The sequence below is a fragment of the Phoenix dactylifera genome, chromosome 5, assembly GCF_009389715.1.
Source record: "Phoenix dactylifera cultivar Barhee BC4 chromosome 5, palm_55x_up_171113_PBpolish2nd_filt_p, whole genome shotgun sequence".
Taxonomy (NCBI): domain Eukaryota; kingdom Viridiplantae; phylum Streptophyta; class Magnoliopsida; order Arecales; family Arecaceae; genus Phoenix; species Phoenix dactylifera.
In genome coordinates this window covers 2,808,455-2,821,563 of record NC_052396.1, presented here as the reverse complement: position 1 = coordinate 2,821,563, position 13,109 = coordinate 2,808,455, and the positions used below count along the sequence as shown (strand labels likewise).

At 37.6% G+C, this 13,109-nt stretch overlaps 1 protein-coding gene across 3 annotated transcripts; it reads right to left on the bottom strand.

Moving 5' to 3' along the window:
* Positions 1 to 372: 372 nt before the first annotated feature.
* On the bottom strand, positions 373 to 10,680 carry LOC103704607 (protein RMD5 homolog). 3 transcript variants are annotated; one of them, XM_039126507.1, is made up of 4 exons: positions 10,405 to 10,680; positions 4,859 to 4,974; positions 4,188 to 4,269; positions 373 to 1,824 (listed from the first exon to the last, which is right to left on the bottom strand). In XM_039126507.1, exon 4 carries the CDS (start codon positions 1,786 to 1,788, stop codon positions 631 to 633), a length of 1,158 nt encoding a protein of 385 aa, XP_038982435.1. In that variant the 5' UTR covers positions 1,789 to 1,824; positions 4,188 to 4,269; positions 4,859 to 4,974; positions 10,405 to 10,680; the 3' UTR covers positions 373 to 630. The 3 variants fall into 3 exon arrangements, with proteins under 3 accessions (XP_038982435.1, XP_008786185.2, XP_026659453.2); XM_008787963.4 differs by lacking the exon at positions 4,188 to 4,269 and having other exon boundaries at positions 10,405 to 10,678; XM_026803652.2 differs by lacking the exons at positions 4,188 to 4,269; positions 10,405 to 10,680 and adding an exon at positions 7,987 to 8,122.
* Positions 10,681 to 13,109: the final 2,429 nt, after the last annotated feature.

The window sequence follows — 13,109 nt, the reverse complement described above, 5'->3', positions numbered from 1 at the left end:
AGGCTCATTCCTGAGGCTTGGTGGACTTACCGACCTCCTGCTTGCTGTAAGAACAGGGAAAATCGCTGCTTCTGAGAGGGTCAGAAACTCCATTCCCTACCGTCTCCATCCAAGCATTAGAAATTCTAATATCAAATTTTGCCAACTAAATTGCAGCATCAAGGCAGTTACCTTCCGCATTACCATGAGCAATTACAAGAAACAACTATACTAACAAAGGTTGGTGAGCCATCTCATCCATATCTTTGGTTGATAATAGTTGGATGTAATCACAAAACTGCTTTATCGGGACGAATCGCTTCCAAGCGTGTGATCATTGTGGGCCAAGATAAGACGGAAAAAACATGAAGCTGCTATTCTAACTTCTAAACCTATAAAGAAAGAAACTTTCAAGATATTGATTAAAAAAAATGAAACATGAACATGTCTATATTTACATAATAATATCCAAGTTCCAGATAGAGCTCTGGAAAATCTCTAAATATTAGGAGATTTTCAAACATACAAGAGATATCCAGAGACAACCATGTTACATCTTTCATACGATAGCCTAGATTTCAATTATCACAGCCTAACATTAGGAATGCATCACACAAGCTGCAACCCTTGCCATGTTGACCCAACCAATGATTAGAAGTGAAGCTGTCTGCACTGACCCACCGATGCCTCCAGCGGGCAATAAGGGCACTTGAATGGCCGTGTGCTGCTCTTCGACAGTTTCACTATTGACTGCTTTGACAGCACGTGTCCACAAGGCATCAGCATTGGTGGGTTCTCATCGGTTCCTTGCTCTCTCAGCACTGGGCACACAAAAATAGAATGAAACTGGAACTCCCTCCCAAGATCAACAGGCACTGGCAGCTGCTTCATAGCCTGCCACTCCTGCTGCTTCGCAGCCATCACGCTTGCTAGCTTCAGCAGAGTTGGCAACCCTTGGATCCCTGCTGCTATAGCCACGCTAAGCGGGCTCTCATAGGACTGACCCAAGAGGCTGCAGAACTGCTGGGTGAGCTCCTCAGCCAACCTCTCCCAGTGAGTCGGGGACAAGAACTCGGCATAAGGAGAGTGGTCGAGCCGTCCTGCCCACAGAAGACAGGCCATTAGCTTTTGGATCTCAACCTTGTGCACTGAAGCAAATGGAGCCAGGTAGGTTCTTGCATATTTCAGAGCCTCATTTCGACTTCCTTTTTGTAGCATTTCCACAAACTGCAGTTGGTGAAGCTTCAGTTGGAGGGTCGACCCATCCTGCAATAACCTTTCGCTCCGCTTAGAAGCCCAATTAAGTGCGGGTTCAAGATTCCTAGACCTCATAGCATCAAGTATCCCATACATCTCCAGGAATGGAGATTTCAGAGTGGTAGCGTCTTGCTCATTGGCCTCTCTTACAAAGCAGTCACCAAGATCAAACAGGCCTTGGCGATAGAAGTGACTCGCAATGATTTGATTTACTATATGGATGTCAAAGTCAATGTTCCGATATGCCTTGGATATGTCTGGATTGAAGTACTTCTCAAGAATCTTCGCATACTTGACAAGCCCAACATTCAGCTCCCTCTGAGATCCTTCAAGTTGATTCATTGGGGCAATTTCAGTCAGCTTGGTTTTGAGCTCCAAGAGAATGGATTTCTGGTCGGAGCAGCCTGCACCAGTATCAGTTGACTGCATCTTTGCCATTGCCTGTTCTATCTCTTGCCCAACCTGGTCAATGACTTCTAGGGTTTTAGAGCATGAAAGCTTTTGCTTCTTAGCAACTCGGTCAAATGCATCTTTTATTGTATGTAGCTCCATCTGCTACCTGTAGACTGGGCGGCACTGAGTTCAAGACTGCATCACAAGCAATGATGTCCATTATCGTAATAGCAACAGGATCAAAATTTCACAAAATATATGAAGATCAACAAAGTTTAGCCTGTGCTGTCATTCATTTTGCCAGGTTTAAAGCATGTATTCAAATTATGCCTGTAGGGTGGCTTTTGCTAATGTGGTCCAGGTAGTATTATTGATGAGGAAATATTAAGAGCAAGGTTCAATATATAGTTAAATCCTCTCAGCACATAGTGCTAGGGTTAGGTCTGATGCCTATGCTGCTATGAAAATCTAACCTCGCTTCCACCTACTTTCTTTCAGCAATGTCAAACATGACATCATGGCTGCTTTAGAACAGCATAATAAGTGGTGGAACTTATGACATATTCCTCCAAAAGCCACAAAAAATGATTACTGTCCATAAGTTTAAAATGGAAAACATGCAACAAAGTGTTCCAAGTCACTCGACTCTAACCAACCTAAGCTGCTCAATCCTTAATACAAGTCCATTAAATGGAAACTCAACAGTGAAGCTAGGCAGGAGGCTGCTGGCCATGCAAACCCAAAATACAAAAGTACCTTGATATATGTCTATTTCCCATCCACATCATTGTGCCTAGATCCAATTCTATAATGCAGACCCCTTCACTATTTCCAACTTAGGGCCTGTTTTGATTTTCCTACAGGATCGTGCTGAAAATCTGGTAGGATTCATAGATTGGGCCAACACAACCAGCAAGATCATAGGCTATATGCTCGACTAGGCCTGTATTTATAAAATACACAGCAATAGGTTTGAAGTGGGGCTGGCCCGAATCCCATAGGGAGAAAAAAAGATCTCACCAAGTTTTTTTTCCTCCCTATAGAATTTCGGCTGACCCACTCCAAAGCTATTTCTGGATATTTTGCCTAGCCCACCATGCAGCCGGTGATTTTGCTGGTTGTACCGCCCAATCTACAAATCCTGCAGAATTTTCAGCCCAATCCTGTAGAAAAATTCCAATAGGCCCTTAGTTGGAAACCCACCTCTTTAGTTCGCAATGAGCAATGACATCACTTCATTAAACTGATCCCTAACTAATGTTCCTCTCAATTACGTATGATTTCAACCAAAATATTGAAAGCACCCACTACTTCAAACACCCAATCCGCACCTTCCCAATGCAAAATGGTCTGCATCCCAAGTGGGCACCCATTACAGCGAGGGTGTGACTTTTGGTGTTTTTATACCGAAGTCTCTCTCTCTCTCCCTATCTCTCTTCTACACACACATGCACGCGCACACAAACAAATTTAATGCCCTTCCTAGATCTCCATAACTCAACTATGGGTGTGATATTCCTCCTGTTCCATGGATCATACATGATTCAAGGCTTGTTCTCTCATAATTTTCTTGTTCATATTTTATGTCTTCTTTTCTTTTTTGCAAACTTTTGGCCTAGCAGCTCCATTTTCTCAATCAACAGTAGGCTTAATTTGTCTTCTACATTGATTACAATTCATGAAAATCAATTCAGAAGCGAAGGCACTCCTAATCAGATAGGTTCTTTCAGGGACTTGTTCCATGAGGTCATGCCACACCTCTTAATCAGTTTGTCCCCTCCGACCACTCCTGCAGCCACTTCGTTTACTGCTTTAAGCTCTCATTGAACCACTCTTTTAGCAACACCATTCTGCCAGGAAGGTCCACCATCCACTCAATCTTAAATTATCCAACACAAATTGCTTTCTCAGTTATATTATTGGCCGCATTAATGTTTTCTTCATTTTTGTGTTGAGATTTCATATAATTATGTCATAAAGATAACACAACTAAATTAGAGGGCAACGGACAGCTATCAACACACGATGGCAAAATATCGGTAGTTATGGTTGCAAATGCACCTGCATTCATTTCTTGACTAGACGAATCAAAAAAAAAAAAAAAAAATCCCCCCCCCCCCTCCACCCCCGGCGCCGCAACCAAAAAAAAAACCACCCTCAACCTATGAAGAAATCTTGGCTCCACCCTCGAGCCAAAGCACAATAGAAACTACAAAGAAGTGCATTATATGCCATCAATTCTCTTGGGTTTGAACTTGATGATAAGGAAGGAAAAATAATTAGAATTGATGAAAAGAAAATTGAAGGAACCATCCCCTCAATGATGGAAGGATAGTCACCACTTATTCAAAATTCATCCCTGTAATCCATGACAGCTGAAACAAAAGGTAGGAGCCCAGTCACCTATCCAGACCCCTAATCTTCAACTTCAGAATTAGATTTCATATATTCACCCTAAAACATTACATAGTAAGATGACAAAATAATGCAATTACAGAAATTCTAGTTCAATGGCAAAATCAAACCAAAGGGATGCTACCTGAAAACTATATCTGTACCTGATAATTCTCAATACTTAAACCGAAAGGACAAGGTAAGGGGCGATACAATACCCACATGAGCACGTGACTTGTAATGTGCCTGCATTATTAATAATAGTTAATTAGCAGGCTGGAGGTTTCTTAGTTGGAGTATGCCAGCAGTTAGCTATATGCAGGGAGTCAATCCTCTTTTCTTTCATTAGGTTTCAAATGTCAATAGGAATCAATTTTTTATTTTCCAATAGTTTCAGAGCACACAGAATAGTTAGTTTTAGGAAATGAATCCACATAATTTGGATCTTGTGATGTATTTATTCAACAATGATCAATGGAAAAGGAAAAAAGCCTAATAGGAACCTCAAAGTAAATAAATAGGTGACTCTCAATAACATATAATTAAGCACTTGTATTTTGCAGGGGCATGGTTAGCTTTAAGAGATTTCCCCCTATTCTTGTAAACTATTTATGCATTATAAGCCACATAGGACTTTTCATTTGGAACACAAGCCACATTGCAATTTATAATCCACCAGCCAGAAGATGTTCCCCCTTCAATTCATTGAATGGAAAGGAATTCGAGTTATAAGTTACAAAAGGTTACCATCCTCGATCATTAGATGAAATTTTAGCCAAGAGAATTTCAAGCAAAATAAAAAACAACTGCACAAGTTTTAAAATAAATTCTTTACCTTGAATCTGGTGAGGTAACTTCAGCTCTTACGAGTCGTAAGAACCTGTTCTTATTGGTTTGTTGCAAAAAATCCCCTTTGTACAATGCCTTGTCAGTTTTGGTGATAAAGTCAACCTAACCATCAAACAAACCAAATGAAGCAAAAACTCAGATAAAACTTAAAGAACATAAATGGATAATATTATAATACCAATGGCAACATAAAAAACAAAATTTAAAGACACAAAGTACAAGTATAAAATGAAATAGGAAATCTTAGTGTAACAAGGATCACAAATTAATGCCCATTTGTGCAGCATATTAATTGACAATGCTTCCTGCAGATGCATGTGAAGAATCCAGAATTGATTAAGGCCCCATTTAGGGGAGCTTTTGGAAGGCCAAAAAGTACTTTCTGGCCCTCCAAAAGCACTTTTGGATGAAAAAGGGTGTTTGCTAAAAATTTCACGAGGTTGTTTTAACTTTTCCAGAAAGCTAAAAACAATTTTTTGGAAAAAGCTCCATTTTGGAGCTTTCTGAAAAGCTGTTTTGAGTTTTGTCGGAAAGCTTTTTTTGACTAAAATATCCATAATAAAATATAATAATTACATACTTTGTCCCTTTATAAACCTAAAAATCTGCTGGAGCCCTAACAAAGAACCCTAGCCGTGGATCAGACTCCCTTCCGTGCAAGAAAAGGTATTCTTGTTTCCTATTATTGTATTATACTATAAATATAATATTATATTATATTATATCATAATACATTAATATGTTATGTTAAATAATTTAATATTATGTTATATTGTGAAAAATTAATGTACGCTAATAATTATACTATTTTGTACCTTTATTATTGTATTACACTATAAATATAATATTACATTACATTATATCATAATACATTGATATGTTATGTTAAATAATTAAATATTATATTAAATTATTATGCTATAGTATATAATATTACATTACTATATTATAATAATATTATATTATATTACAGTAATATTATACTATATCATATATTTATGTATTAATATATGTTATATTTTATTATGCTCTGTTGTATAATACTATGCAATGTTCTTTATAATAATTTTGTCATACAAAAGTACTTTCTCAGTTTGTTTACCAAACGCATGTTAAAGTGCCACAGCACTTTAGAAAAGTAGTTACCAAATAGCAAACAACTTTTTATAAAATCTCTACTTCAAAAAACTCTACTTTCAAAAGCTCTACTACTAACAGCTCCCCCAAACAGGGCCTAAGGCATCCAGCAACTCCCATAGCATTATAAAACATAGGTGGAACAGCATAGAAGAAGATGAAGTGTCCAGTAGGAGTGAATTACAACTAAGACGTATAAGACTCATCAAATATTAATATGCACACATTTGTTCAAATAATTTCTAAATTACCTACCAATATTTAGGATACAGTTGATGCAATCAAACATATAACAGTTTTCTGGTTTATCTAAGTCAAAACACTGAATTTGAATATCGAAATAGCAGGATATTATTTACTAGCAAGTAATTGCAAGGCCTTGGTTTCAAGCCATCTTGGTACAGGAGCACTTTGGCAGACTTGTATTTCCTCACTCTGAACTCACTGCCATTTGATCCACTCTCTCTTTTACTGCTGGTAGCTAATATAGTCCAACCCTCTAGAGAGCTACAATAGTAGTCCTAATCAGGAATTAGGTTTGGATCATGATCAGGGCTAGGGTTCTTCAGCATGATGGAAGTATGAATAAGGCTTTGATAAGATGAGGTTACCATTTGAGGTATGGCTAAGATTTTGGTTTTAGGTTTTGAGAAGATTGTAGAAGAGATGCACAAGAACAAGGAGAGACGCTAAAAAGAAGAATGGGGAGAACTAGAAGCATATGTTCTTTTATAGAAGAGCAAATTGGAAATGGAGACTGCAGATAGGTAGCATAACCAAAGATAACCAAAATTCAATGGTGGGGGCAAAAGATATGACCAGAGACCAAAGGTGGAGGTCAGACTTGAAGGCATCGTCAATAAGTGTGAGATGAGGAGGACAAGAGGGTGAGAAAATAGGTCAGTCTTGAAGGAATAAGTAGGGAATGGGGCCAAATGGGTGCTGATCCATTTTCCCTCAGAAGCAGCAAAGTTGCTGCATCTCAGAGTAGCTCAAGCCCTTACGGAGAGTGCGTTCACTCCATGGTCATTGCTCAAGTCCAAGGCAATGATACAGGACACATCCATCAACCTTAACTCATGTCGTATACCCTTAGATGGGATTCCATGGCTAGACTTTTTAAGAAAATCCCAACTCTTCGGCTGGTTGCAGGACTCCCCTGTACATCTGGATTTTGCAATCTAATTGGTAGACCCGCTCCGCTGCCCACCATCCCCTGTCCCCCTAACAGCACACAAAAAAAAAGAGAAAAAAAATGCAGGACTGATATTTTTTTTCTTCACCACCATATTCATTTTTATGAAATGACCATATATCAAGTAATGGAATCAAACATCAATACTAAAAAGGTCACTTTAAAATGAAAGAAAAAGGATAGCAGCGTATTCACAACATCATGTAATCTTCCTAACACTAAAAAATTTAGGGGAAAAATCATACAAAAAATACATATATGGCATAACAAAATGCACACAAGCATATTGATATAGATATGATCAAAGTATACCAGCCTAGTATATCAAGAATCACAAATGAATATGGTTCATTATTTATCCATATATACTTCAGCAAGACAACCTGAACTAAAAGAAGCATAATTGTGTACCATATATTTTAACCAAACAGTTAACACTTCCATCAAGAGATGATTTGTAGAATCAAATACCAAATACCTCAAGAAAAAGGACCAGGTATTTATTTTAAAAAAAATATTACGTGATCTGTTTTAACTGCTCTATGTGTTGCACAAGTTTCCTGGTAATCAACCAAACAGCCTTCTCAAAAGTTTGCCAATAGTATGAAATTGCATCTGAACTTGGTATTTGTAGCTCCTGACTCTCTTACCGGATATAATATTTGACACAAGCAACTAATCTAATATCCTTATAACAAAATCCCAGATAAGAATCAGACATTTAATATAACAACTAAAGTTCATGAAGTCTAGAGCCAATGTTTTCAATTTTGGTACCAGACCTGTACCCATACTTTGTCGTATGGGTCAGGTTAATAAGATACACCCCCCTTGGTACCGTCAGCACAGCAATTGTACCATGTGATGCTACAATATTGTATTTAGTTTTACTGTAACAGTATGGTCCTGGATTGATGCAGTACACCCCATATCTGCAGGTAAACGTTGGAACCAAAAAGCTTGTTTAGAACAATACCATATGGATATAAAGAACTGGGCAATTTCAGCATGTTTATGTTATGCTCTAGTCAGCAACAGACAGTACAGATGCAATACAAACTGTTCTATTAACAATTTGACGATGTTACAATATAATTTCATGTCATCTTAAAACAAAGTATGCTACTAAGGCCAACGACGCATGCAAAGAATCAATCAAGAAAATTAAAGAAAGCGCAAAAAAAGACAACTAACAACATAGAAACACAATAACAATGATCAGCATAATAGAAGGCAAAACATAATGGAAGGCACATTAGATACAAGAATGTCTAACATAAAAATAAAAGCTATGTGAAATCATGAGCATAGAGATTCAGGGCATCTCCTTGCCCTTCCTATGAACAGAGCTCCAAGAAGCATGAATCATGACCAAAAAACAACTAATCTTAGATAAAAAAATTACATGTTAAAAACAAGAAGAAAACAACCAAATTTACCTATCTTAAAAATAAAAATAGTTTGGCGGTGTCTACCTGAATCCCAATCCAATAAGTTTTTTAAAATAACACCTCTAAAACAATAATCTACATAAGATATAGCATTATAGCCTAATAATCATATCCCCCTTTAATTTGCACGTAACTAGTGAGACCAAAAAAGAGAAGACTTCATAGCATAAATTATAAAAGAAAAGGAAATTAATCAAAACTTTAAGATAGATCTTGTAGTAGATGTGGGATCTCACAGGCCAAGGCAGAGATTAGCATCAACAACTGAAACACTGGCCTAGCCTATCCTCGAGTGGCCTTGGTATTAACTTCTTCAGCCAAAACTTGGCCTGAAAATTAAAGTTCTAGGCCTGAGATAATCTAAATCAGTAGAACCCTAGGGAAGGGCCAATTGCAAAGGAAATAAGGGATCCAGTGGCAGAAAAAAGGTTGGGAGGGTAGGGTGGGGATAGAGAGAGAGATGCTCAGAAGCAGCAGGAATCCTACCCATGGGATTGACATGCAGCAGTGGTCTGTGCAGCATGAGGCAGAGAAGCGGGGAGGAGGAAGGTGGCAAGATGGACAGGGAGGGAGTAGGGAACAAAAGGAGAAAAAGCAGATTGAAAGGAGGGATGGGGTTTAAATATGGGTATGTTTTATGATCATATCTCTTATATATAATGAAGTATATCAATCAATTATAGAGCTGTGCATGGGCTAACTAGAGGTTGTCATTGACCCGTCTTGGCCTATCCTTTCATTGATTCAAGCAGGTCAGGCAAGATATGCCTGGGTCTATCTCATCAAATATCAAAAAAAAAAAATCTGGCGTATATTTCACAAAATAAACTTCAGATATGGAGAACAAATGCACGGAAAATACAAGAAAATGAACATAAGCAAATCCACCCATTGATCCACACAAAGTTAGGTACTAAAATATTTGGTCCTCAAACCCAGAAAATGAAGGACTAGAAGAACAGAGATATCGCACGTAAATCTAGAGTTTATTCAAACCACTATATTATTTGGTCAATATGTATACTACAATATAATGAACATTGTTTATGGATGTAAATTTTGCAACACAGCCACTATTTTATGTCTTCACAAAGTGCATGTGCTGATGTTCATAACCACATACATCATAACTAGTCTAATAAAAAAATGAAATAACCTTCCAAACATCTCAGAGTTTCCTTATAAATCCAGATAATATATACAACATACAGAATGAATATGATCATAACTTATAAATTTTCTCTGGGAATTTGAGGGGAAAAAAAAAAGAATTAGCAGCCGAATTCTTATCATCATATCAGCATGCCGTAACCCATGCCTAAACGTTCCAACGTCTCAAGTACTAACATATAAACCAGAAATCATCGACCTCCATTAATAATTGACAGATAGTATTCACATGATAAGAAACTTCAAATTAGTAAAAGCCAAAGATTTACAACAGATCAGCAGTGGGCGTCGCAAAGGAAAGGCTAGCCACGCATTTATAATTGAATAAGATATATTAATATTCGACAGCAATCCCAAGCACAATTAGTGAATACGCAAGGGAGAATATGATACAATGGAAGATCCAACGAAAAGATCAATACGATCAGGATTGTCATTCCATGATTGCTATTCCACGCGCCACCGCGGCCAATAAAATATTTCCAAGAAATCAAGAATTCTCACAACGATTCGATTTCTATTAGAATTAAGATTAGTAATCCAAGAACGGCACAGATAGGGGAGGAGGAGGAGGCTTACCTTAGGCGAGGGCGAGGGCGAGGGCGAGGTCGACGGCGGCGGGGGAGCGGAACGACGAGGGGCGACGAAATAAGTGGAGGGAGGTCGGAACGGAGCACGGCGATCGGGGCTCGGGATGGAGGCGAGAGAGCGGGGGAGGCGGTGGATTGGTGTCGGCAAGGGCGGGGATCAGAGCTAGGGCAGTGGGCGACGCAGTGAACGGAAGGTTGGAAAGAGAAGCCGCAAGAAATTTTTTTTGCTCAATCTTTATGTAGAAGCGGAAGCTTAACTGCTGTAATTGGTTGCAAGATTGCGCTGTTGGTTCATAACTCTATCAAATATATATATTTTTTTTTGATAAATCGACGAAATTATATTATTTTTACCTAGAGTTATCTAGAGTTTTACCTGATTTATATTATTATTTTGAAAATTTATTCTATATCATGCGCGCAATAACTATTATAATAATAAAAAAATTTACATATATATCTTCTTAAATATCGAATTTTGTATAAATATTTTTTTAAAATTAATATTTACATATATATATATATCTCCATAAAACACTTGTTTTGTTATTTTTTTATTTTTATTTTTGCATATGCACTCACACCATCTAACATCGTTGAAAATTAACGGTTTTAAATTAAAATAACTAAAATGTCCTTAATAGATATATATGCGATAAGAAGCATTTATAAAGCAACTATGATGGAGAGCAAAAAAAATAATTTCAAAACTTTATTTTATTTTTAATTAAAATAAATATGATTTTTATTAACGATATTAAAAGAATCATTATATTAGGGACATTTGTGCAAAAGCAATATTTTATGAGGGTATAGAAATAACTATAAATTTTAAAAAAATATTTACGTAAATTTGAGTTTTTAGAAGAGTATTCATTAAAAAAAACCTAAAAAAATAAAAAAAATACAAAATCGATGAGTTAGAGGATGGAATAATAGCCGTCTCTCCCTCTTTATTTAGGGAAAGTATTTATCAAAAGACAAGATTTATTTATTTGTACCAAAAAAATGATATGATTTATTTATATGTACCAAAAAAAAAGATAAAATTTATTATTTAAACTTGCACGATTGAACCGGAGACAAAAATTTCTTTTGATGAACACTCTAACATTCCAGCTATTAATGGTGCCCCAAGATAAGTGGAACTTATTTTGAAATCTAACTAGATGTTGCCAATTCCAAGTAGGTATATGGACGACAAAGAACCATCGGAATGGTCGTTTTTTTTTTGGTACAAAAGTTGATTCTTTTTGTTGAACGTCCGATTGGCTGGGTTACTTCCTTTGGACACAAAGAATATTTCTCTAAACGAGAGAACAAGTAAGCCCATGGTTTATGATTAAAGAAAGCACTTGCGACTTGGAACAAACTTGGGGATAACTATCTTTTGGATATTAGAATTCCGCAAGCTTGTTCAAGAACCCAAGCCAGCCTTGGTGTCCAAAAAAAAATAATCATTAACAATATATGTTATAAGGCAATTGGCATTTTATAAACTGCACTGAATCTATGAATTGCACCAACTTTTCTTGGTTGTTCATGCTCAAATGACACAAAAACCTATCACATATTATAAATGAATCCATACAAGTTTAGAAAGCAAATATAACCAGAACAAACATCAGAAAAATTACCATGTTCGCTATCCCCAATTGTGTTGAGTTTTCAAATCGGCAATTTAGCTCTTCGGTCCACCTTATCTCTTGGATTTTTTCGTTTTCCATAGTTTTCTCCTTTATTATGCACATATCTTCTCCCAATAACAGTAGTAGCAATAGCAGTAATAACACTTATAGCTCATATTTAAAATTCCTAATGTCTCGTATTTCTCCACTTTTTGCTCGCTTGATTGTCGCTTTTCTAGTAAACATACAACATACTAAACATTTGAGAAAATCATATAAAAGTTTAAATTTTAATATTATAAATTATAAAAATATACATACATACATACATATGTATGCAGATATGTATCTATATATGTACATATATGCATGCATGTCTTTACGTATAAAACTATGCCACGGCTCACAGAACTGGGGCTTTTGACATATGGGAGTGGATGGATTGGCTAACAACTCTTTTTTTTTTTTTTTTTTGCTGAAAAAAAGGGGAAGAGGGGAGGAAGGGACAGGCCCACCCCCGCGTAGCAGCCCCACATTAGGCCCCCGCCCCGCCAGGAGCATGTTCGATGCGGGCAGAATGACCGTTTGGTATAGGCCCAGCTCACCAGACCCCAGCCATATATTACTCATACCCTCCCCACCCGTGGCCTCGGCTCATTACCCCACTGGGCTCTGGCACGAGTACCCCGTGTGAGTACGTCACACCTGGCACCACCCAGGCTACCAGCCGACCAGTAGCACTTCTAGACCCGTGTCCAGGCGCGGGGCATACGGTCCCCAAATTTAATCGACGCCCGTGCGTTTCGAACCTGGAACCACTTGGTTAGAAGCAAACGCCCCGTTCCAACTGGGCTACCACTTTGGTGGCTTGGCTAACAACTCTTTGGAATTGAATCCTTGCTCCTTGCGACGTGGCAAGGATTGTGTCATTTGAACCAAGAGTCAGTGATGACTAACAGGAGCTCTTGGATCTGATCAGGCCGATGCAAATCTTGTGTAATTCTTGGATGTATCCAGGCTCAGACCAGGCTGCCGTTGGAAAACGCGGCATCAATGATGAAATCCT

Excerpts from the sequence above, each read along its gene's own strand:
- LOC103704607 (XM_039126507.1), bottom strand. The coding sequence starts at position 1,788 with ATGGAGCTACATACAATAAAAGATGCATTTGACCGAGTTGCTAAGAAG.